The sequence below is a fragment of the Mytilus edulis genome, chromosome 12, assembly GCF_963676685.1.
Source record: "Mytilus edulis chromosome 12, xbMytEdul2.2, whole genome shotgun sequence".
NCBI lineage: Eukaryota > Metazoa > Mollusca > Bivalvia > Mytilida > Mytilidae > Mytilus > Mytilus edulis.
The window spans coordinates 77,447,751-77,474,641 of NC_092355.1; the positions used below are offsets into that span (position 1 = coordinate 77,447,751).

The following is a 26,891-nucleotide window of genomic DNA, read 5'->3' on the forward strand; positions in this document are numbered from 1 at the left end:
TGTCAACCTGTCGTAGAATTGCAGAAGGAATATTTTTAATGCAGCTTAGCATTATTGTTATTACATTGATCTTTATTTACATCATTTTTATTGTTTTGCTAATTTAAGAAACTAATTGCCTCCATACATTTTGAATTGTAATGACTTTCTTTATTCCATTTTCCTTTTTCTCACCAAAACATATCCTTCATTATGTATTGTGTCCATTGTTGAAGCCATCAACGACGTCATTTAATAAAGGTATTGTGGCAAATTCGTAAAACGGGCATCCATTAGAGAACAATAAATTAATTTTGAATATTTTGTTATTGTGACGTCAGATTTAGACATTGATTTGCAGAACGGACGTTGATTTGAGACAGGACGTTAATCTGAATATTACATATATATTTTTCTATGATTAAGCAATATCAGATGACAGACAGACAATAAATACAAGATATTCATTTTCCTTTTCGCCACTAAAGACTTTGCCCTCTGACAGTTTTATGACGCCAAAATTAAACCTTTTAAATTGCGTATTGAGGGAGTCTCTTGCTGGTCACTTATCTGTCTGATTTTGAAATTCAAACACCAATGTTTTGGGTTTTTTTCAATTTTGATAATACTACAACAGAAATTAGCTTTTTGCATTTAGGTATTGAACAAATTAAATCAGCATAAGTTAACAATTTGTTTAGTTTAATATAAAAAAAAGGGTAACTTATTTCATTTGAGTTTCAATTAAAAAAACAGACTTGATTTACAATTCCATTTTGTAGCAAGTTTGGTTACCCAGTCAAAAGTGAGCTCAAAACCTCTCTGATATATTACAGTCTTGGAAGATACAAATTCAACCCCATTTGGATCAACAAAATATGAAACCTGTAAAAGGTAAAATAACAAAAATACCGAACTACAAGGAAAATTCAAAACAGAAAGACATTAATCAAATGGCAAAATCAAAAGCTCAAACACATCAAACGAATGGAAAACAACTGTCATATTCCTGACTTTGTATATGCATTTTATTATGTAGAAAATGGTGGATTGAACCTGGTTTTATAGCTAGCTATACCTCTCACTTGTATGACAGTCGCACAACATTCCATTATATTGACAACGATGTGGGAATAAAACAAACAGACATAATAGGTAAAAATGTAAAAAATTGGGGTACAGCAGTCAACATTGTGTTATAATCTCAATCACTATAAAAACAAACAAATATGTAACAAAGAAACACATAAAGGTATATATAGACAGAGCACATTAGCAAAAATGACAGACATGAATAATTTTTTTTTTTACCATATCACACAAATAACAAAATGACGGAATGTATAAGTAGAGACCAATGTCATATATGTAACAAAGAAACACAAAAAAGTCATATAGACAAAGCACATTTGCAAAAATAATTTGACCTCGATTGAAGATCGATTGCACAAATGTTTAACTTGTATTGAGTTACAGCGAGAAATTCTCGCACCCAGAGAAGTGCATCATGTTAACCCAGAGGCGGGCTTCAGCTGGCCACTAAATAACAAGAGGCTCTCAAGAGCCTGAATCGCTCACCTTAATTCTTTTGATTAAATCTCTCATCAATGATTATTTTGGCTTTTCAATTTATCTAAATGTTTTTTGGATCGTCCTATTTTCTTCAAAAGCCAAAAAAAAATAATCATTTTCTCCTATGTTCTATTTTAGCCATAGGAGCAATGTTTCTTGACATACAAGGAAATAAAATATAAAATTTATACTAGATACTCTGAAACTCATTTAGCCTAAGTTTGGCTGAAATTGATACAGCAGTTTCAAAGGAGAAGATTTTTTAAAGTAAGTCAACATGATGAACAAATTGTGAAAAAAGTCTTTAAAGGGCAATAACTCCTTAAGGGGTCAATTGAAGATCTTACTTTGCTGAACATTATTGCTGTTTAGTTTATTTCTATCTATAATTATATTCAAGATAATAAACAAAAACAGCAAAATTTCCTTAAAATTACCAATTCAGGGTCAGCAACCCAACAACAGGTTGTCTGATTCATCTGAAAATTTCAGGGCAGATATATCTTGACCTGATAAACAATATTACCCACGTCAGATTTGCTCTAAATGCTTTGGTTTTTGAGTTATAAGCCAAAAACTGCATTTGACCCCTATGTTCTATTTTTAGCAATGGCGAACATGTTTGTTGATAGATCATAACTTCGGATACAATTTACAAACTAGATACCCTAAGGAACATTCAATTAAAGTTTGGAAGTATTTGGCCCAGTAGTTTCAGAGGAGAAGATTTTTGTAAAAGATTACTAAGATTTACGAAAAATGGTTAAAAATTGACTATAAAGGGCAATAACTCCTAAAGGGGTCAACTGACCATTTCCGTCATGTTGACTTATTTGTAAATCTTACTTTGCTGAACATTATTTCTGTTTACAGTTTATCTCTATCTATAATAATATTCAAGATAATAAACAAAAACAGCAAAATTTCCTTAAAATTACCAATTCAGGGGCAGCAACCCAACAACAGGTTGTCTGATTCATCTGAAAATTTCAGGGCAGATAGATCTTGACCTGATAAACAATATTACCCCTTGTCAGATTTGCTCTAAATGCTTTGGTTTTTGAGTTATAAGCCAAAAACTGCATTTTACCCCTATGTTCTATTTTTAGCAATGGCGACCATGTTTGTTGATAGATCATAACTTCGGATACAATTTACAAACTAGATACCCTAAGGAACATTCAATTAAAGTTTGGAAGTATTTGGCCCAGTAGTTTCAGAGGAGAAGATTTTTGTAAAAGATTACTAAGATTTACGAAAAATGGTTAAAAATTGACTATAAAGGGCAATAACTCCTAAAGGAGTCAACTGACCATTTCCGTCATGTTGACTTATTTGTAAATCTTACTTTGCTGAACATTATTCCTGTTTACAGTTTATCTCTATCTATAATAATATTCAAGATAATAACCAAAAACAGCAAAATTTCCTTAAAATTACCAATTCAGGGGCAGCAACCCAACAACGGGTTGTCTGATTCATCTGAAAATTTCAGGGCAGATAGATCTTGACCTGTTAACAATATTACCCCTGTCAGATTTGCTCTAAATGCTTTGGGTTTTGAGTTATAAGCCAAAAACTGCATTTGACCCCTATGTTCTATTTTTAGCAATGGCGACTATGTTTGTTGATAGATCAAAACTTCGGATACAATTTATAAATTATATACCCTAAGGAACATTCAGTTAAAGTTTGAAAGTATTTGGCCCAGTAGTTTCAGAGGAGAAGATTCTTGAAATAGTTTACGACGACGGACGACAACGGACGCCAAGTGATGGCATAAGCTCACCTGTCCCTTCGGGACAGGTGAGCTAAAAACATACAAAGACTAACAAAGGCCAGATGCTCCTGACTTGGGACAGGCGCTAAAATGTGGCAGGGTTAAACATGTTTTGTGAGACCTCAACCCCCCTTTTTACCTCTAGCCAATGTAGAACAAGCCCATCGAAAATCATTCAGTTCCATAACATGCAAGCAATCATAATATTATTGTATTGTTTTGAACATTAGTAGTTCTGGTAAACTTTGTTGTCATCATCATCATCATCATATTTATTTCTGTCAACTTAATAAATCCAATCTTCTTATAATACAGATACTGTGTCCTTACATCAGGCAATGAAATTACATCGTCCAAACTTTTGAAGGTGTTAACTAATCTGACAAAACCAGAAGATCCAAAAAGTTCTTTATAACAGAGAACATCAAAGTGTTTTCAGATCCTTTTACTCAAAACTTGGACACAAGATCTTTCAATTATCCTGAAATAAGCCATGAAAGATCACCAAATAACTCTTGATAGATCTTTTAAATATCTTTAAATATTGGTTCTATTTTGATCTACATACCCCAGTCAAACTGCCTGTTCTAGTTGGCTCTGCAGTTACATCTGCAAATGCTTGCATACCAGCTTGGAAGGAGCAACGTATCTACAAATTAAATTGTTTATTGTAAATTAAAATTGAATGCGTTTACCTGACAAAGAAGTCCTAGATGTGGGTTCCGTTTTTGTAGTTAAAGATATGAATGCTTGTTGACATAATAAATGAAAACAACACTTTATGCAATTTATTCGTCAAAAAAATATTTTTTGTTGGATTTACCTTCATCAGGAATACTCAAAGCTAAATATTTGAGTCATTAATGTATAAGAAACCAAACATTTGAAAAGCTATATGACCAAACAAGACCTAAAAATAATAGCCAAATCCATCTAAGGTCAACTTTGTAGGTTGAAACCTTAGTTTCTTAATAAATTCTAAATTTAATAAACTGTTAAAGTCATATGAAACCTCAAATTTAAAAAAAAATGATGCATATGTTTTTTTATACCTAAATGGATAGTTTTCATTATAAAACTTATGTACATATACTTTTTCCTGAAGAAAATTCTTTAAATCGCCATTATTGAACTTGACCTTCATTTAGTTGTCAGTAACAACATATTAAAATTTAAAAATCTTTGGTTGAACGGTTCATGAGTTAATGCACGGACAACATTTGATTGCCACCCGCCCGCCCGACCAACCGACCGCCGTACATTCCCAAATCAATAACCGACATTTTTGTCACAAAAATCCGGTTAAAAATGATAAAATAGTGCACAGAAGACTAAGTTTATGACATATACATGCATGTTGGTTAAAAAATTGGATAAACATTATTTTTCCCTAGTCACTCGTTTCATATGACTTTAACACAGAGATATATGTCTCGTCTTTTTGCTATTTTGATGGTAAAATTTATATGCTGAAATTAAAATAGCAATATTTATTTATTCCAAACATGTAAGTTCTGCAAAATATTCAAAATCAATGAACCATGGCTGAATGTACACTCACCGTATCATTTTAAAAATACTTGGTTACTGCATTTTTTCTCTGAGTTTTTTGTTTTGTCTAAGTATGTACTCTGATACAGTTTAAAGAAACTGGAAGAATTTAAGTTTACATTTTTTTACTGTTACTGTAAAAATGTATATCCAGAACTATGACAAAATATGACTAGCAACCTTTTTGTTTGTTTTGTCACTGGTCTTTCTTGAAATCAAAACATATACTGATTGCAGTACTATTCTAAAGATATTTATAAGTAGACATACTTGATCAAGGTCATGAGATCTGTCTCAGAAGAATGATTTAACATGTTAGATATTCAAAGAGTGATTATTTGTTCATAATTGTAATAAATCTGCAACATTAATCACTGATAGGTTTTTTTTTTTAAATAAATCAATCATAGCTTGTTACCTGTGTGGACATTCTTGTTTTTTTACTGGGGGGTTCTAGATGAGGATTTGAGTGTTCAGCATCATTAGAACAATGGAGAAACTGAAATGATATCCAAATTATAATAGTTAAGAACATCCAATATTTCAATGTCAACACACAAATCAGTCACAATGTAATGCTACTCAATCATTAGTTTTCTGTTGGGAAGTCTTTTTTCTTTCTTTATGCATTGTCATTGGTGTCCTTAATTTGATATATCATAGTTGTTCAGCAATACCTCTTAATTTCTTATCGTCTATTTCTGATCTCACATTACATGCAACACTAAACTGTTGTGGCTATTCCCTCAAAGGTTTCATACATGTGTCTCACTTTGCAAGATTAACCTACCAGACCAAATAATTGCAAACAAATTTCTTTAAAGGTATAATGTTCACTTACGCATAGAGATTCCATTTGTAAACCTGACCATTCATCCACGAACTTGTGGGTTTTTCTACATGTTTCACAATAGTATTCTGTCATCTGCTCTCCACCAAAGTCATTGATACCTGTTACAAACTCTGGTTTTGTAAGACCACATTCCCACTTTTTTTCAAATTTTACATTTGACATGTTGAATCTCGTATGAATTATCTTTTCTAATTCCATCTCAACAAAGTCAGCGATGTCCTTTAACAACCCTCTTTCAATACCTTTCCCAAATTCTAAAACTTGTATCTGAATTGAATTTGGACATGTCGTTACAAGCAATTTTCTCAATTTCGTCTTCTGTAACTCAAAGACCACAATGTTCCGGAAAATAGCAATCTGCATTTTCTTCTGATTTGATATACCGACTTGTGCTATAGCATACCTTCGGCTCAGTGATGCAATTAAATGATTCTTAAGATGTGGTGGTAGAAACCCAAATTTGAAACACAACCAAGTGGACCTGTGACGTGTATCTTCTGGCACTTTAAACATTTGGTAGATGTCACACGGGCATTGTTCTTTTATCATACAGGGTACATAGTAACAATGGTTTTCATCAACATCCTCTGATTTGTTTGGATGTATAATTATATCAAATTTCTCCATAACTTTCAAGATAAAGTCTTTATGTTCATACACAATTGTTGTTTCATTTTTAAATATATCTTCTAAAACTGCATTTTTTAATTTGCCTCGTTGAAAAAAATCATTCCATTCTTTTTGATTTCTGATATTAATTCGAAATTTCTGTGCTGTTACTATACATCTAAAAGCATCAGACAACCATTGTGTATCTAAAATGATAAATTCGGATAGATCCTTGAAATACACTAAAGCTCTGAGTTCATGGTGAAATTTTAGAAATAATATCAGTTCTTCCTCACTTAAAGGCTCTGGTATATCAGTTGAATAGTCCTTAATTTTCTGATAGGAAATGATCGGTAAGTCTTTTTTCTTTTCTTGAAGTCGTTGTTCCAGTTGAATGAATTTTAATGGATATTTCATGTTCCAGGTTCTCATTCCTCTGGCTAATTTTAGAATGTTCTGTCTTATCTGCTGGAATGCACTACATTCATCGTCTTTATTGGAAATGAAGTATTCACACCTTAAATGACCACGTTCATCATCTGCTAGTTCATTGGTGTATTTTAACAGGCTTTCTTTGTATGCTTTCTCGACCTACAAAACGTAATATTAGCATTCTTGGTATTTTGTGTGGTTTTCTATTGCTAAGTTCTTACAGAAGAATATTATACAAATGAATCTTTTGAAAATATCGCAAATATAAACAAGAATGTGTCCTAAGTACACGAATGCCCCACTTGCACTATCATTTTTCATGTTTAATGGACCATAAAATTGGGTAAAAAATCTAATTTGGCATTAAAATTAGAAAGTGGCATTAAAATTAGAAAGATCATACCATAGGGAATATGTGTACTAAGTTTCAAGTTGTTTGGACTTCAACTTCATCAAAAACTTCCATGACCAAAAACTTTAACCTGAAACTTCTACTTTCATTTTCTATGTTCATTGGACTGTGAAATTGGGGTCAAAAGTCTAATTTGGCTTTACAATTAGAAAGATCATATCATAATCAACAAGTGTACTAAGTTTCAATTTGATTGGACTTCAACTTCATCAAAAACTACCTTGACCAAAAACTTTAACCTGACGGACGGACGGACGAACGGAGCCACATACCAGAAAACATAATGCCCCTCTACTATCGTAGGTGGGGCATAAAAAGAACATGTGGTATGATTACCAATGAGATAACTGTTTTTGAAGCTCAATGTTAAGTATATTACTTATAAAACACATAAGCAAAGAATTCAAATAGAGAAATATATGCAACAAGTGACCGAACAAAACATTTTTTTTTATTAAGGTAGATTATGTCATGTAAGTAAATATTTCTTAAGATAGAATTTTCTAATACGTTGTCATAATGAAGTTTTAACTATGCTTTTTTTCAAATTTATAATAAAAAGTATGGGTCACCGTGCTATTTTCCAAGCTATGAGTCGTGGAAAATTGCTTAAATTTGGTTACTGTTCATGGGAATGAATATTTGTGTGCATAAACAATATTCTGTGAGATAGAATGTTTCAATAAATTGTGTGAGAAGATAGATTTCATAATATGCTTTAAAAAAATAAAGAGAAAAGTTGTGTCATCAAACTTGTTTTCTTGCTACAAGAAAACATATCAAGATTTTTATCAAATCAGTATGTATGTTTTACTAATGGAATTATTTCCCTTTAACTGGCTTATTTAAAAAAAAACAAGTGAAACTGCGAGCTACTGCTCACTGATGATACCCCCGCCGCAAGTGGATAATATTAATAGTGTAAAAATATGCAAGTGTTCGGTAAACAGGAAGTTGTCGAGTGATGAATCTGAAAACGCATCACACGGTATAGCTGACTTATATAAATCCTGAAACCAAATTTCAGAAATCCTTGTATTGTAGTTCCTGAGAAAAATGTGACGAAAATTTTCAACTTGGCTATCATGTGTAAAATCAGACAAGTGTTCGGTAAACAGGAAGTTGTCAAGTGATGAATCTGAAAACGCATCACACGGTATGGCTGACATATATAAATGTTGATACCAAATTACAGAAAGGGTGGATGTGTAGTTCCTGAGAAAAATGTGATGAAAGTTTCATGGGACGGACTGACTGACGGACGGACGGACGGACTGACGGACGGACGGACTGACGGACGGACGGACTGACGGACGGACAGACAGAGGTGAAACAGTATACCCCCCCCTTTTTTAAAGCGGGGGTATAATGATTTTAAAAACACAAAATTTGATATTTGTTAAAATATTTTGAGTTAGTAATACCACCAAGTTTTCTTTATCTAGATAAAAAGTCTAACCAATAAATTGCAATTCTGTCTTCAATTTTGCAGATTTGGACAAATAACTAGACTGATTTTGTACACAGATTGTACAATCTAATATGTCGGTATAACATAAATCTACCTTAATTTTTCTTTATATTATAATTACATAGGCAAATGGCGTTTTCTGAAATAATTAGAAAATGCAAGGCACTCACTATTTTGATCCGACGTCATGGCAACACCTATTATTGTATGATGTCAGAGTAGTGAAATTACCATGTGTATTTCACATGGAATTACCATGTGTATTTCACATGGTAAATTATCGGTTTTTATTTCACATGGTAAATTATCGGTTTTTATTTTACTGGGAAATCAATGTAATAAATACGTACACTGTGTGTAATAAAGGTGAAAAACTATAATTGACATACAGTGTGCGTAATTAAGATGAAATAATATAATTTACAGCAATCTCTTTAGTTCGCCAGAAAACCTGAAATGTATTCACCAATGTTGACCGCTATCAGTGACCTTCGGCAAACAAATGTTCACATTTGCGGCAACCTCGTAGCCGATTTTCAGAAAAGGCAGATCTTGAATTATTGCTTCTGCACGATTTACATAATATATTTTATACCCTTAAAAGAGGGACGAAAGATACCAGAGGGACAGTCAAACTCATAAATCGAAAATAAACTGACAATACCATGGCTAAAACTGAAAAGGACAAACAGAAAAACAATAGTACACATGACACAACATAGAAAACTACAGAAAAAACAACACGAACCCCACTTAAAAAAACGCAAACACTTCTTACATAAAATATTTTTTTTTTTTTACTACATAAAATAATTAATCATTTAAAAGCAGAACAAACACAATACCAGGGGTTTATCTGGGTATTTTGGGAAAAAGGACCCTGGCCAGTTTTGGGAATTTTTTAGCGCAGTTTTCAATGAAATTGGGAAAAACAATCAATATACCAGATGTTAGTTTTAGTGTGTTTAGTTCATTAAATTTGTTTTTAAATATAACAACATATGGCATTAAAGTTTATTTGAGTATCAAAATAATGAGTTCTAACTTTTTAAAGGATTGCTATTTTTTTTTATTTTGACATGAAAATTTGTGAACTAAAATAAATCCTGTTTCTATTTTCTTTTATATATATCTTTTACTTTTCAATTTTAGTGTTGCTATGATAGCTGTCACATGTTTGGTTCTTTTCATTTTTTATTAACTGTATTTGATTGACAAACCCAGAATTATATACTTGTTCGTTTCCGGATTTGATCTGGTTTTAGTATTTTCCCACACTTCCTGTTTATTTATGGCAGCCATTGTTTGTCAAATGTTGTTTGTCATTTAATATGTTTCAACTTGGATTTACACATTTACTTGTTGACGATTTTTGACATAAAGCTAGCTGTTGAATAAAATAAACATCTCTGTCAGGCCTAAATTAAAATATTGTTTGTTTGCCCTTTTCCGACCCTATGTTTTGAAACAGGGTAGGTAGGTAGGTAAAATATTTTATTTTTTTCCCCATTAAAATAACTTGGCTCGGTATATTATTTGTTATGGGTAGGCAGGTAGGTATAATATTTTATTTATAGATACAAAATCTGCAGAATGTCATTTTGGTCCGTTTTGTTTTTGCAAATAAGTTTTCTAGCTAGGACTAGTAGTTTTGAAAAAAAATATCACGTAGAATGTGAAGCTAATTCATATGCCTACAATTTTGTTTTCAAATATCAAAATATAGACCTGTGTCGCATATCTTCAACGTTTATATGCCTGGAACTTTGAAGAGTTTGAACTTGCGCTCACATTCTGTACTACGTACCTTGTACGCTTACCTAAAGGTTTTCTGTAAGAGATAACTTTGTACTGGTAAGATATGTCCGGGAAGTCATACATTACTAGTAGAAAAAGTCCATAGAGGGTTAAAAATTTCGTGTGTGCCTAAAAGTGGTTTCCAATAAAAATGCTACAAGACTTACAACTCAATTGTCACGTATTTTACATCGCATTTATAAATGATCTGTATGGAAAACTTGGCGATTTTACTGCCAGATATTCTCCACTTTACAGGGTTTTGTCACTTTTGGTTCATGTCAGATATAAATAATATATCGACATCGTTAACATAATCATCCTGATCTGCGGATCACAAAAGGCAATCCCTACATAGAACACAACGTCGGTTTACAAATTATTTTGTACACACGTTGATAATTTTGTATCAAACGAACTTTTTTGTAAATGAACCCTGCTCTTTAAGTATAAAGGTACAGAGTAACGTATGTCATATCATGATTTCAGGAAGCGTTCAATATCGATTTCAAACAAATGCATTGAAACTTCAAATGCAAGTGTTCATGTCAAAGGCTCAGGTGATACCAAACGGACCGGACCTTATACGTTAAAGATAAAACCCGAAGATTCCGGTAAAAATGTTTTGAGCGGGAAATACAAATATAAGATTTTTGGTAGGAACGAAAAAATGAAATAAAATAAAATCTTGCTGGTAAATACAAATAAAAGTTTTTCAGGCGGAACGAATTTATAGGGTCGGTCGGTAAAGGGCAAACAAACAATATTTTAATTTAAGCCTCATGAATAATAAAGATGAAAATAAATTTTGTGATCATTTGGGAATTTTACTCCCAAAATTGGGAAAAATGTAGGGTTTTTGCCGTTGGGAATGGGTCCAAAAACTGGACCCTGTGGAATGCTAGAAAAATCCATGAATACATGAATCAATAGCAAAGTGTCTTTATAAAATTTGTAAACATCATATACCGTTTCAGCTTCTGAGACATCTACAGCATCTTTCCATGTACCAACAATAACTATTGGTGGATCAAGATAACCTGACGTTGTCGTCTTGTCATCCGATATGATATTTCCCTCTTCCAGTCTACTGTAGCAATGTATTGAGTCAATCCAGAGTCGGAATAAAGCTACAAAGTCAAAGTACAACAATTTCATATCAGCATTTATTCAAGTATAATTGTATTGACATGAATATAAATTATATGGTTATTTTCATAGATTTCCTGTTACGAAACTTTACATTTTTTTCGAAAAACTAAGGGCTTTCTTATCCCAGGAATAGATTACCTTTGCCATATATGACACAACATTTAGAATTTTGGGTCCTCAATACTCTTCAACTATGTACTTGTTTGGCTTTATAACTATTTTGATCTGAGCGTCACTGATGATTCTTATGTAGACGAAATGCGCGTCTAGCGTATCAAATTATAATCCTGGTACCTTTGATATTTAATTAAATAATAAAATTGAGAATGTAAATGGGGAATGTGTCAAAGAGACAACAACCCGACCATAGAAAAAACAACAGCAGAAGGTCTCCAACAGGTCTTCAATGTAGCGAGAAATTCCCGCACCAGGAGGCGCCCTTCAGCTGGCCCCTAAACAAAAATATACTAGTTCAGTGATACTTTACCTCAGAGTTCAGTATTTTTGTGAGTTTACTTTTTTTGTTCATACTAAATCTAACATATCTGTTTTCATTATACATCAGACTCATCAGAATTTGACAAGAGTAAAACTTCTCAAAACCCTAACACTATAACTATCATCATAATTATGTTTCGAAACAGGTTTATTATAGACATTCCTGAATGTTGATTAATCTGACCAATCTGTCACTCTTAAAGTTGTATCAACGGAAGTAGCACATGTACTGGCTGATCTAGTACTATGTGGTTATATAAAATTATGTCTACATCAGCCATTTGTAAAACAATTTTAACCCAACGTCCAAGAGTGCTAGACTCATAAGAATATGGTTTTATACAGCTCAAGATTATTTTTTGAGTTTTCCCAAAACATGATGTTCTAACTAAGTACTCTTTTAGAACATTTACAATACACATCCTTCTGTCCTCAATAAAAGCTGGCAACTCAATGGCTAGTACATGCCTCCCTGGCTTCGAACATATCAATAAACTACTATCTGTAACAGTTATATCATCTAAATCTAAACTATGAATGGTTTGTAACCTTAGAACTGTTAACAAGTGTAACTGGCTTTATGATCAAACACCTAAATATAACATATAAACTGGTGTCAATGTCTTTTAGCACGACTTCAACGTCCAAGGTTATCTGATCTCTTGGTAATGATGGCTTAATATTGAATATACCTTTAAGAACTCGCTTCATAAATGGCCATTGACCAACAATTTTCTCTTGATTCAAACACATAAATGAAGATACCATACTTCTGGCAATGTTAATAGCACTGTTTCCTAAACCTTTTTTGATATAACGAAGTTAAAAATTCTAGAACATTTAAATGATTGCCCGTTAATGAGTGAATTTTCCTTCCACTGCAAAATAACAACAATCTCTTGCAATATGATCTAGTTTGCGATTTACATCCCCAATTTCCCCTTTCACACTGGATTTTTTTCAAATACTCGCCCGGTATTTAAATAATCCAAGATTTCAAGCCCTGTATACAAAACTTAATCACCTATACAGGCTATACAGCATACCAGTGACCTATGATGTACTGATGGCATGGCACCCTAGACCCCAACCCAAGATTTCATAGGAAAGTGGGTTAACAAAGGGTAGTTTAGTGTTGGTAAAAAGTCCTATCTTTACACGTACTAATTATGTCTGCGGTTCATTCAAAAAACGTAAACTATCATGTCACTCTTCTTTTTATCTATATTTTTGAATCCATCGGCATCACACATAATCATTGTTTATCACTGTCGTGAGTTTTGTTGGATAGTAATTGAAAATACATTTGCGCTATCTCCTAATGCTAGTATGAATGATTGAAAACCTGGACGCTTACTAAATATTTGTCACTTAAATATTGCTATCAAAGTTAATATAAAATTACAGAACAATCAGTATTTTAAATTGAATATCACATATAACTAAATGATCGAATTAAGGGTGATAGTGCAAACTATTAAATGAATGACAAAGACACATATGCATTATACTCCTTTTAAATATATGAACTAATAACCATTTTGAAACTTCAATCACGCTTTCCATATCAACCCATATTGTAGAAGCTAAATTAAAATTAACAAAATTTAAAATTACGACAGTCTGCTTGAGGACAAGAGTTTTGGTAAAAGTATCTTTAAAGCTAAAAAAAAAATGAAATCTAATTGTTAAACTTACTCATTAATCAATATGAAATATTACCTTGTGCACTAGAATCATCTGCTTCATTGAGTTTTGTTACAACAAGATACACTGCATCTTGGGACAGAAAGGTTTGATGTGTGTGGTAAAATTCTTCATCCCCTGCAAAATCCCATAGCAAAAATGTGGCATATTCCTCTTTGTCATGTCTATCAACTTTAGACTTAGCGGTTAGCATGGTTTCAAAATCCCTTGCTGCTTGTTCAGAGGATTGGCTTGACTGTTGAGGTGTTACTAGAGGTTCTTCTAGAGGTCTTATTATTTTCGGTTGCATGGATACTGTCTCTGATTTCATTGATTCATCATAAGATATTGCTGGTCTTTTGTCCTTAATGGCCATGTGTGATTCTACTGGTTTTTCTTTAGTTCCTTTGTCCTGAAGTTGTTCCTCAAATTCTTTCAATAGTCTTCCAAGAGCTTCAGTTGCTTCATTTTTTTCTATCATTAAAAAATAAACATCTCAGTTTATTTCTGAGTCAGTAGAAATAAGGAAACGTTTAGTACAAAGGAATAAAAAAAGCAATAAACCGTTACACAGTGGACTTTGTCTACCCTAACATATTCAAACTTTAACTAGAGGCTCTAAAGAGCCTGTGTCGCTCACCTTGGTCTATGTGCATATTAAACAAAGGACACAAATGGATTCATGACAAAATTGTATTTTGGTGATGGTGATGTGTTTGAAGTTCTTTCTTTACTGAACGATTTTGCTTCTTACAATTATATCTATAATGAACTTTGCCCATTAGTAACAGAGAACTATATTTGGTAAAAATTTACATAAATTTACCAAATTAATGAAAATTGTTAAAAATTGACTATAAAGGGCAATAACTCCTTAAGGGGTCAACTGACCATTTTGGTCATGTTGACTTATTTGTAGATCTTACTTTGCTGAACATTATTGCTGTTTACAATTTATCTCTATCTATAATAATATTCAAGATAATAACCAAAAACAGCAAAATTTCCTCAAAATTACCAACTCAGGGGCAGCAACCCAACAACCGATTGACCGATTCATCTGAAAATTTCAGGGCAGATCTTGACCTGATAAACTTTTTTATTCCTGCCAGATTTCCTCAAAATGCTTTGGTTTTTGAGTTATAAGCCAAAAACTGCATTTTACCCCTATGTTCTATTTTTAGCGGTGGCGGCCATCTTGGTTGGTTGACCAGGTCATGCCACACATTTTTTAAACTAGATACCCCAAAGATGATTGTGGCCAAGTTTGGATTAATTTGGCCCAATAGTTTCAGAGGAGAAGATTTTTGTAAAAGATTACTTTAATTTACGAAAAATGGTAAAAATTGACTATAAAGGGCAATAACTCCTAAACGGGTCAACTGACCATTTTGGTCATGTTGACTTATTTGTAGATCTTACTTTGCTGAACATTATTGCTGTTTACAGTTTATCTCTATCTATAATAATATTCAAGATCATAACCAAAAACAGCAAAATTTCCTCAAAATTACCAATTCAGGGGCAGCAACCCAACAACGGATTGACCGATTCATCTGAAAATTTCAGGGCAGATAGATCTTGACCTGATAAACATTTTTATCACATGTCAGATTTCCTCAAAATGCTTTGGTTTTTGAGTTATAAGCCAAAAACTGCATTTTACCCCTATGTTCTATTTTTAGCGGTGGCGGCCATCTTGGTTGGTTGACCAGGTCATGCCACACATTTTTTAAACTAGATACCCCAAAGATGATTGTGGCCAAGTTTGGATTAATTTGGCCCAATAGTTTCAGAGGAGAAGATTTTTGTAAAAGATTACTTTAATTTACGAAAAATGGTTAAAAATTGACTATAAAGGGCAATAACTCCTAAACGGGTCAACTGACCATTTTGGTCATGCTGACTTATTTGTAGATCTTACTTTGCTGAACATTATTGCTGTTTACAGTTTACCTCTATCTATAATAATATTCAAGATAATAACCAAAAACAGCAAAATTTCCTCAAAATTACCAATTCAGGGGCAGCAACCCAACAACCGATTGACCGATTCATTTGAAAATTTCAGGGCAGATAGATCTTGACCTGATAAACATTTTTACCCCTTGTCAGATTTGCTCTAAATGCTTTGGTTTTTGAGTTATAAGCCAAAAACTGCATTTTACCCCTATGTTCTATTTTTAGCTGTGGCGGCCATCTTGGTTGGTTGACCGGGTCACGCCACACATTTTTTAAACTAGATACCCCAATGATGATTGTGGCCAAGTTTGGTTTGATTTGGCCCAGTAGTTTCAGAGGAGAAGATTTTTGTAAAAGTTAACGACGACGGACGACGACGGACGACGGACGACGACGGACGACGACGGACGCAAAGTGATGGGAATAGCTCACTTGGCCCTTCGGGCCAGGTGAGCTAAAAATACATCTGAAAGGTGTACATAGTCAAAATAATAAAGGTGGTTTCTGTACTACCCTAATATATTCAAACTTTAAAAATACATGCTATAAGAAGAGAAGCTTCCGCAATTATAATTGACAAAAAAATCACAAAGTAGGTAAACATGCATTCACTATAAAATAGAGGCAAAGGATACCAAAGGAATATTCAAACCCATAAGTTAAAAAAAATGACAATGCCATGGCAAAAAAAACCCCCAATAAATAATTAAATAACAAATAACAATATACACAATATATCATAGAAAAACTAAAGACTTAAGTCAACTGAAACGCCACTGAAAACTGCAGGCGATCTTAGGTGTTCAAGAAGGATCTGCAGAACTACTTTAAATATCAGCACAACAATGTTCAATCTGCAAATTTGCAGAAGCAATTTTTTGTTCTTCCCTCGCCGGGATTCGAACTCATACTATTGGGACATCGAGACAACACCGCCTGCACTGTGTCCATCACTAACACAACTCTATGTAGAGAAGTTATGAATATTATATGTGTTCTCAGCCATGTATCACCTTCATTGGTGATCCAATGGATGGATCTGTCGTAGAGTTGTCACTTGTTCAGACGTACTTTATTTCTGTGACTGTATCATACAATCCTTTACGATAGATATTTTGCTAATCTGCAATCAATTCCATCATCATGTCTTATATATCATGTACTGTGTTACAACTCTAGATTCTACTGACGAGGAAAGATAACACTAGGCCTTCGAAAGCTAAATTATTAAGTTCTGTCTAGGTGGCCTAGTAGTCTATAGCGATGGACAAAGTGCAGGTGGTGTATTCTCGATATCCCAATAGCATGAGTTTGAATCCCGGTGAGGGAAGAACAAAGATTTGCTTCAGTAAATTTGCTGATTTAAAAATTGTTGTGTTGATGTTTAGAGTAGTTATGAATATGTCACTTGTTTAGACGTGCTTATCTAAAAATTTGCATAACAGTACTAATACAAGATGGTTGGTTATATGTATAGACTTATATCTATATAGCATGTACAGCAAATAGACCAAGAATGATTGAGGCCAAGTTTGATTTCAATTGATCAAGTAGTTTTAGTGAAGAAGATGTTTGTAAATGTTTACAGATGATGCTGGATGCGAAGTAATGAGATTAAATCACTTGGTCACATGGGTCAGGCAGGCTAAAAATAAATAGGGGGGTCTAGTTTAAAACTCTAAATTTTCCAAAATTAGCCATTAACAAAAAATCACTCTATTACTTTTGTAAGAAATTAAAAGGGGGTAATGTTTTGCCCAAGTAGTCAGATGAGCTAACAAGAGTGCATACGCTAAAATATCTAGCCTGCTGAATTGAAAGGATTGTATTTGAAGTTAAATGTCTAAAAGAATAATGTCTTAATACATGTATTAAATAAACTTAGCACAATAATAAATGATCCATTAAATAAGGTCAAGATTGTTTAAACCCAATTATATTGAGATGTACACATCACAGTTGTTCTATAAATCCAATATAGTTAGCCCATCAGTTAAAGTATCTAATAACAGACCTTATCACGATACAATTCAATATTGACCAAAGAATTATGAAAAGCTCAGATGAACCCTGCCCCAAATCTGGGTCAATTTCCCTAATGCGTCTAGAACTTTAAATAGAGCCACAAAAAATGTATGCAATGATATCTTACATGATGCTATTTTAGTAGTTGACTGAGCTTAAACATTTTAGTCTTGTTTTCAGAGACAGGGCAGTAAACACTGAACCTGACATTAGCGTTTGCAGGGTTTGCTCTTCTCCATATTTAAAGTCACTGTTTGTCTGATCATAACTTGCAATTAATGAAAGGTGAGGAATACCAAAGGGATATTCAAACTCATAAGTCGAAAATAAACTGACAATAGTACACAACACACAACATCAAAAACTAAAGACTGAGCAACACGAACTATACCAATAACTTGGGGTGGTCTCAGGTGCTCCGAAACGGCAAGCAGATCCTGCTCCATATGTGGCATCAACCATGTTGCTTATATTAATACAAACCCGGTGATAAATGTAACTCAGGTGGTAACATTAAGGAACAAGGGACAGGATTGTAGTTACGAAAATAGGAACAAATGCATTGTCAACTAAGAAACAGATCTTCCATAATTGTTAACCAACTCCTCATTTAAGTCTTAAAATTTACAAAAGGACGATTTGAACTTCACCACTTGGAACTCTTGCAATAAGTCGGAAAATTAAAAACTGTAAATATTTTCTTTTTTAAGAGTTAACATCATACCATCTAACTTATTCCATATGCCATCATCAGACATTGCTTTGCATTTTATTTTGTGAATTTTGATTCCATTTGTACTGGTTACATCTGTAATGTCTTCACCAAACAATCTTCTAATCAATGATGTCTTTCCAGCACCTTGTTTTCCAACAACTACTAAACGTATGTCTCTCTTTTTCTCAGATCCTGACTCGAGTAATTTGAGGTACAAATCAATAGATCTTTTGTCAGCCATTTTTTTTATTTCAGTTGGAACTACATCATCTACAAAGATATGGCATAGAGTCATATGCTGTTATTTACAAGTATTATTCAGAGTTTAGTATGACGTTCATTGTCACTGAACCAGTATAGATATTTGTTTAGGGCCCAGCTGAAAGACCTTCGGGTGCGGAGTTTCTTGCTGCATTATAGATCTATATGCTGTTATTTACAAGTGAACATAATTTAAATAATTGATTGAAACACACTAAATGTTGTGTACATTCGTTTCACATGCATGTTGATATCCATGTTTCAGACAAAAAAAACTACAATGTCAAAAAATGTCTTTCTTTTGGAATTTAGTTCAATTGGGTTTCATATGGGGTGACATATCTGTAGACTTTAAATAGGTTTTTTTACTTTGAGATACAAAATGTCTGTATTATTTTTTATATTTCTGTAAAAGTTATTTAATGCAAGTTTATTGGTGAAAATAGTAAACAAGAGTGCACACGCTGAAATGTCTCGCCTTCTATACTAATCATTGATATTATGTTGATAGTCCTAAGTATAAAGCTAAGCTTTATTACAACTGTCACATAAACTTAACATTAACCAAGATAACTAAACAAAGACCAATGAACCTTGAAAATGAGGTCAAGGTCAGATGAACCATGCCAGGCAGACAAGTACAGCTAACAATGCTTCTATACAACATATATAGTTGACCCATTACTGATAGTTTAAGAAAAATAGACCAAAACACAAAACCTTAACACTGTGCAATGAACCGTGAAAATGAGGTCACGGTCAAATAAAACCTGCGCGACTGACATAAAGATCATAAAATATTTCCATACACCAAATATAGTTGACCTATGGCATATAGTATTAGATAAAAAGACCAAAACTCAAAAACTTAACTTTGACCACTGAACCATGAAAATGAGGTCAAGGTCACATGACATCTGCCCGCTAGACATTTATAGCTTACAATCATTCCATACAACAAATATAGTAGACCTATTGCATATAGTATGAGAAAAACAGACCAAAACACAAAAATTTAACTATAACCACTGAACCATGAAAATGAGGTCAAGGTCAGATGACACCTGCCAGTTGGACATGTACACCTTACAGTCCTTCCATAGACTGAATATGCTAGCCCTATTGCTTATAGTATCTGACATATGGACTTGACCACCAAAACTTAACCTTGTTCACTGATCCATGAAATGAGGTCGAGGTCAAGTGAAAACTGTCTGACAGACATGAGGACCTTGCAAGGTACGCACATATCAAATATAGTTATCCTGTTACTTATAATAAGAGAGAATTCAACATTACAAAAAATTTGAACTTTTTTTTCAAGTAGTCACTGAACCATGAAAATGAGGTCAAGGTTATTGGACATGTGACTGACGGAAACTTCGTAACATGAAGCATCTATATACAAAGTATGAAGCATCCAGGTCTTCCACCTTCTAAAATATAAAGCTTTTAAGAAGTGAGCTAACACCGCCGCCGCCGCCGTAGCCGCCGCCGGATCACTATCCCTATGTCGAGCTTTCTGCAACAAAAGTTGCAGGCTCGACAAAAAACTAACAGACAATTTGCATAATTCTAATTATATTTTCTAACAAGACACATGCTCAAGACATCAATTTCTGACTCCAATGGGAAGTAAGAAACAGAAACAGAAACAGAAAATTTCTAAATTGCCGCCAATTTCATTTTCCCGCAGTATAAGGCAACTTCAGAATGGCGGGTGTCTCCCTCCATCTTGGATTTTGAAGTGGCAAATAACAATTGGTCTAGATCTTTAATGAAATGTTCAAATTTTTAGAGTAGTATTTAATTCATGTGTAAGACTTTTCATGTTGATATAGAAAATTATAAATGTTTGATTCATTTTTATTCAACTCTACCACATAAGAGACTTAACTCAGATGGTAGGGGAAATACCTTGTTTAAGTAATTTTTATAATAGAAAGTGTTGTGAATTTACATATTTTAATATGAAGCAAGAAAACAAGTCTGGCGACCCCATTTTTTTCTGATCGAAAAGCATGTTATAAGAGCTATCTTCTCACATTTTATCTTAAAATTACATGGTGTTGTTTTCTTTTTATCACACAAAATTGGATCTTCCATGCATAATCTATACAAAATCTGACAATTTTGCACAACCTGTAGCTTGAAAAAAAGTCTGGTGACCCATACTGTTTATAATATTTTGGAAAAAAAGCATGATTAAAAACTACATTTTGACAAATTATTAAAAAATTCTATGAATTTTAATTAAGACCCCTTTATATCAGTCCCATTGTTGTCTATAGAAAGTAGAAACAACGGTCGTTTGTAAGGGCTTGCTTTCCGACTGAGCATACCTCCACTCTTAACTCAAAGTATTGGAAAACAAGAAGTAGGTGTCTGACGATCAGAAAAGTGCAAACACATTAGAACTCAGAAATAACAAGCAGCTGACCAAATTTAAAGTCATTCTGTTTTGCAGTACTTGAGAGAAACGTGTGACAAAAATATTTGAGTTCATTAAGTTCATTCAAAACATTGAAAAATCAAGTATCTGCAAGCAGGTAGTAAATATCTGCCATGTAAGCCTTAAAATCATTCCATAAAAATATATAGTTAACCGTTTGCTAAAAGTATCTGTGAAATAGACCTAACCAAGAAAACTAAACTTCAACCAATGAACAATGAAATTGAGTTAAAATTAAAGAACCTTAGTGAGCACGCTCACATACCCCACGTCCCCACATTGTCATTGGAGAAATTAAATAAGTATAAGAAAAAAAAATTGTATAAGAAAAAATATTGAATAATAATTTCCTTTCAATATACATAGTATGTCCTTATTATCTACAAAATTTCATGAAATTCTGTTGTGTGTTTTCAGAGGAGTTGAGATGACAAACTGTTGCAGAAGCACATTGAAGCAAATAAGTTCAAAGGGGCATAACTCCTAGAAAAAAAATTGAACTGTAATTTCCTGTTGATATGCACATCTACATAGTATGTCCTTATTATCTACAAAGTTTCATGAAATTCTGTTGTGTGGTTTGAGAGGAGTTGCGATGACAAACTGTTGCAGTAATACATTAAAGTAAATAAGTTCAAAGGGGCGTAACTCCTAGAAAAAAAAATTGAATCGCAATTTCCCGTCGATATGCACAACTACATAGTATGTCCTTATCATCTGAAAAGGTTTCGTGAAATTCTGTTGTGTGGTTTGAGAGGAGTTGCGATGACAAACTGTTGCAGTAGTACATTAAAGAAAATAAGTTTAAAGGGGCGTAACTCCTAGAAAAAAAATTGAATCGCAATTTCCCGTCGATATGCACAACTACATAGTATGTCCTTATTATCTGAAAAGGTTTCGTGAAATTCTGTTGTGTGGTTTGAGAGGAGTTGCGATGACAAACTGTTGCAGTAGTACATGAAAGTAAATAAGTTCAAAGGGGCGTAACTCCTAGAAAAAATATTGAATCGCAATTTCCCGTCGATATGCACAACTACATAGTATGTCCTTCTTATCTGAAAAGGTTTCGTGAAATTCTGTTGTGTGGTTTGAGAGGAGTTGCGATGACAAACTGTTGCAGTAGTACATTAAAGTAAATAAGTTTAAAGGGGCGTAACTCCTAGAAAAAAAATTGAATCGCAATTTCCCGTCGATATGCACGACTACATAGTATGTCCTTATTATCTGAAAAGGTTTCGTGAAATTCTGTTGTGTGGTTTGAGAGGAGTTGCGATGACAAGAAACAGGACTGATGGACGGACGGACGGACGGACGGACGGGTCAAAAACATTATACCCTCCGCAACTTCGTTGCGTGGGGTATAATAAAGGGGATATGTGGTAGGATTGCCAATGAGACAACTATCCACAAGAGTTCAAATAAGTGGAGAAAAGAAATGATAGGTCACTGCAAGGCATTCAACGATGTGAAAAGCACGCACCATATATAATTGGGCACAAAACACCCTGACATGAAAAGTTTACAATCAACTCTGCAATACAGACATGCACACCATACCTTATTTTAAATACAATGTACCAAATATAGACTTAATGCTTATAGTACCCAGAAACAGACCTTATAATGAAAAAAACATCAATAAAAGAACCATGAATATGAGGTCAAGGTCAGATGAATCTTGCCAGACAGACTTGTACCTCTAACAATCATCCCATACAAAATATAGTTGACCTTTTGGTTAAAGGATACAATAAACAGACAAAACACACAAACTTAACATTGACCAATGAACCATGAAAATGACCAATGAACCATGAAAATGAGGTCAAGGTCAATTGAAAACTGCCTGACAAACATGTTCACCTTACAACTATTCTATAAATCATATATAGTTGACCTATTGCATACCTGATTCGAGAAACAGACTTAACACAACAACTCAACATTGACCAATAAACAATGATAATGAGGTCAAGGTCAGATGAAAACTGCCAGACTGACTTGTTCACCTTACAATCATTTTATACATCAAATACACTACTGTTTATAGCATCTAAGATACCGACTTGACAACGAACACTTAACCTTGATCACTGAGCCATGCCATGATTGGAGTGTGATCCTTATATCTCACATTCTTAGACTTTAGTGAGACAAAATTATTGATTTCTAACAACGTTTATGTCAGCGTGTCATCTATACAATGGCTACCTTTTGCTTGGTGAAATAATTCTAGCAAAGTAGAATATTGCTTGTCCTATAGCATTCTAAATAAGACCATATATTTGGTGGTACTTACTATGTTGTGTATATCATATATTTGGTGGTACTTACTATGTCGTGTATATCATATATTTGGTGGTACTTACTATGTCGTGTATATCATATATTTGGTGGTACTTACTATGTCGTGTATATCAAATATTTAGTGGTACTTACTATGTCGTGTATATCATATATTTGGTGGTACTTACTATGTCGTGTATATCATATATTTGGTGGTACTTACTATGTCGTGTATTCATATATTTGGTGGTACTTACTATGTCGTGTATATCATATATTTGGTGGTACTTACTATGTTGTGTATATCATATATTTGGTGGTACTTACTATGTCGTGTATATCATATATTTGGTGGTACTTACTATGTCGTGTATATCATATATTTGGTGGTACTTACTATGTCGTGTATATCAAATATTTAGTGGTGTGTATATCATATATTTGGTGGTACGTACTATGTTGTGTATATCATATATTTGGTGGTACGTACTATGTTGTGTATATCATATATTTGAAAGGTGCTAAAGGTAAAGCTTGATAGTTTATTATCTATTATAGTTATTAATCTTATTTCCAATATTTTGGAACATCAGAGATTTCTTACCATCAAGTCAGTTTGTGTGAAAATGTAGGTTTTAGCAACAACAACAAAAGCCATATACAACATTTTGGAAGCCCAGCGACTATATATATAATAATGATATAAAGTTTTAAAAAATACCTTTTATCTCTAGTTCAGCAGTAACACCTGGAGATTTCTCTGACATGACAGTCTGAAAAATGAGGAATATGCAAAGTGAATATATCTTGACTCATGTCACTTGTAGAAATTCTAAATTTCTAAAATATCAACCCCCAAAAATAATATATATAACAATGTTTCACATTATTATTATATTATATATATTGAACAAATTTGAATATTTTTCCGGAAAATGTGTGGCCCCAAGAGTAATAGAGAGTCATAGCTTAAAGTGTACAGGTTGTTTTTGAATTTAGAACATCCTCTTGAAGACATAAACTTACTTCATGTTATTTGCAAATGCACCTTTGAATGGAAAATTATTTCAACTGTATAATATTGTAATATTCTGTGACCTCACACTTGTTATCATTTTTCTTGATTATCTCTACGTCCACTTTTGGATAACGTTCATTTGAAGTATGAAATGTGGGGGTAAATCAAGTATAGATCTGTTCCACTGTTGTCCTTTAAGGTAGTATTTGGGGTATAAATAAATTATTTAAGACTCGAAGAAGCTTGTTTATCGCTAACCCAGCATTTTTGCACAAAAAAATATGCACTGCAACAAGAATATATGTGTTTAATGGAAACTGTGTGCCAAAACCAGTCTTGCTGATCATTTTGGCTCAACCAAGTTTTATAGTTTTTAAGATGAAAAGCAGAAATGAAAATTAAACAAGAGACTCAAACAAGAACGTATCACTCGTGAACTGCGGCAATTTTGCCAAAACTAAATTGGATTTATTGCTTCTTGGTGTTTAACCCTTAGACTGTGGCATTGATTTTATCAATAAAATATGAATTATTTGTGCAATTGACTCAGTTTACTTTAAATTGCTATATCTTTGTAAATATTGACTATACAGCAATAAAAGTTACTTGTATGTGAACAAATATAGTTAGATTCTGGATTTTTAATTTTTTGTGTTTGTTTGTGTCTGCAGTCATTGTTTACCTGTACAAGTGGAAATAACGATATACAAAGGTAAAATTTTATGATTTAATATATTTCAACAATTCAATAAACATAAAACTTTGTAAAACAAGAACATTTGTAATTATTAGATATTTGTAAAAAAAATACTTGGCAAAAAACTTGTAAAAGTCACAGGTAATACTGCAGGTATTAAACAGGTGAGTCAAAAAAACTCATTAAGGACAAAAACACGTTAAATTGTAATAAACAGTATGAACATAACACAATGAATGTTACTAAATTAATGTTCAAAATTGCTGATCAAGCAACTATAACAACTGTTTATCCAGAATCAGCGCAGAATTTTTACCAGCAGGCAAGAAATAAAGGCAACAGTAGTATACCGCTGTTCAAAACTCATAAATCCATGGACAAAAAACAAAATCGGGATAACAAACTAAAACCGAGGGAAACGCATTAAATATAAGAGGAGAACAACGACATAACACTAAAATGTAACACATATAGACAAAATCCCACGAGAATAACAAATATAACATATATATATATAACATCAAAACCAAATACATGAATTTGGGATAGACAAGTACCGTGACACGTCTTATCGCAATGTGAATTTACACTCAAAAATAAGAGAAAACAAACGACACAACGTTATAATGTAATACACACAGAAACGAACTATAATATAACAATGACCATATTCCTGACTTGGTACAGGGCATTTTTAAAGGAAAAAATGGTGGGTTGAACCTGGTTTTGTGGCATGCCAAACCTCGCACTTTTATGGCCATGTGAAATATAACATCAAAATGACAACACAGGACTACAATATAAATAAATTGAAGAACACAATTGACAAAGAATCACACGAACAACAGCCAACAAAAGGCAACAAGTTCAAAATTTTAATACGCCAGAAGTGTATTTTGTCCACACAAGACCTATGTGTGACGCACAGATACAAAAGTTTGAAAGCCGAAACGAGTACAAAGTTGAACAGCATCGAGGACCAAAAGATCAAAAAGGTTGTGCCAAAAACGGCAAGAGTTTTCCGTTAAGTTACCAGAAAATCCCTATAATTTAGAGTATTTTTCACAATTGTTTGAAGACTTTAAATAGGCTTTTTACTTTTATCACATGAAGGATGTGTGCTTTTGTAGATTTGATACCATAAAATGAATAGGAAAAAGGAGGTCCCTGTATACTGTTTTTAACTGGGGTGTACACTGAATACAGGGAATACCCCACTTTTCTTGACTTATCTTACCTTGAAAAAACATAGAAAATGGAGAGAAGTGGGTGCAAACATATAAAGATTAGAGAATAATATTTGTGTGTTGAAATATACAGGTTAGAGAATAATATTTGTGTGTTGAAATATACAGGCTTTTTACTTTTGTTTTTAAAGCATATGAATAAAACTTGATCTGTTACCATTTGATCTTTGTCGTTTTCTTTGCAGTTTAAAGATTGGTAAATGTATCCTTATGTCTACATAAGGGATGTGGGACTTTGGGGGGTCTTCATTTTTAACTTTCTTTTCTAATTTTTTAGACATATTATTGAGTCCTGTATATTTCAACACACAAATATTATTCTCTAACCTTTATATTTCAACACACAAATATTATTCTCTAATCTTTATATGTTTGCACCCACTTCTCTCCATTTTCTATGTTTTTTCAAGGTAAGATAAGTCAAGAAAAGTGGGGT

General features: G+C 33.1%; 1 protein-coding gene across 1 annotated transcript in view; it reads right to left on the minus strand.

Annotated features, from left to right (window-relative positions):
- The window catches only part of LOC139497210 (uncharacterized), a 49,989-nt gene that overhangs the window by 11,418 nt on the left and 11,680 nt on the right, over window positions 1-26,891 (minus strand). The window contains exons 5-11 of the mRNA XM_071285326.1: window positions 24,215-24,266; window positions 18,504-18,764; window positions 13,829-14,266; window positions 11,426-11,586; window positions 5,724-6,935; window positions 5,301-5,381; window positions 3,900-3,980 (exon numbers count right to left, since the gene is read on the minus strand). Coding sequence (XP_071141427.1) covers window positions 3,900-3,980; window positions 5,301-5,381; window positions 5,724-6,935; window positions 11,426-11,586; window positions 13,829-14,266; window positions 18,504-18,764; window positions 24,215-24,266 — 2,286 coding nt within the window. The remainder of the gene's footprint in view (window positions 1-3,899; window positions 3,981-5,300; window positions 5,382-5,723; window positions 6,936-11,425; window positions 11,587-13,828; window positions 14,267-18,503; window positions 18,765-24,214; window positions 24,267-26,891) is intronic.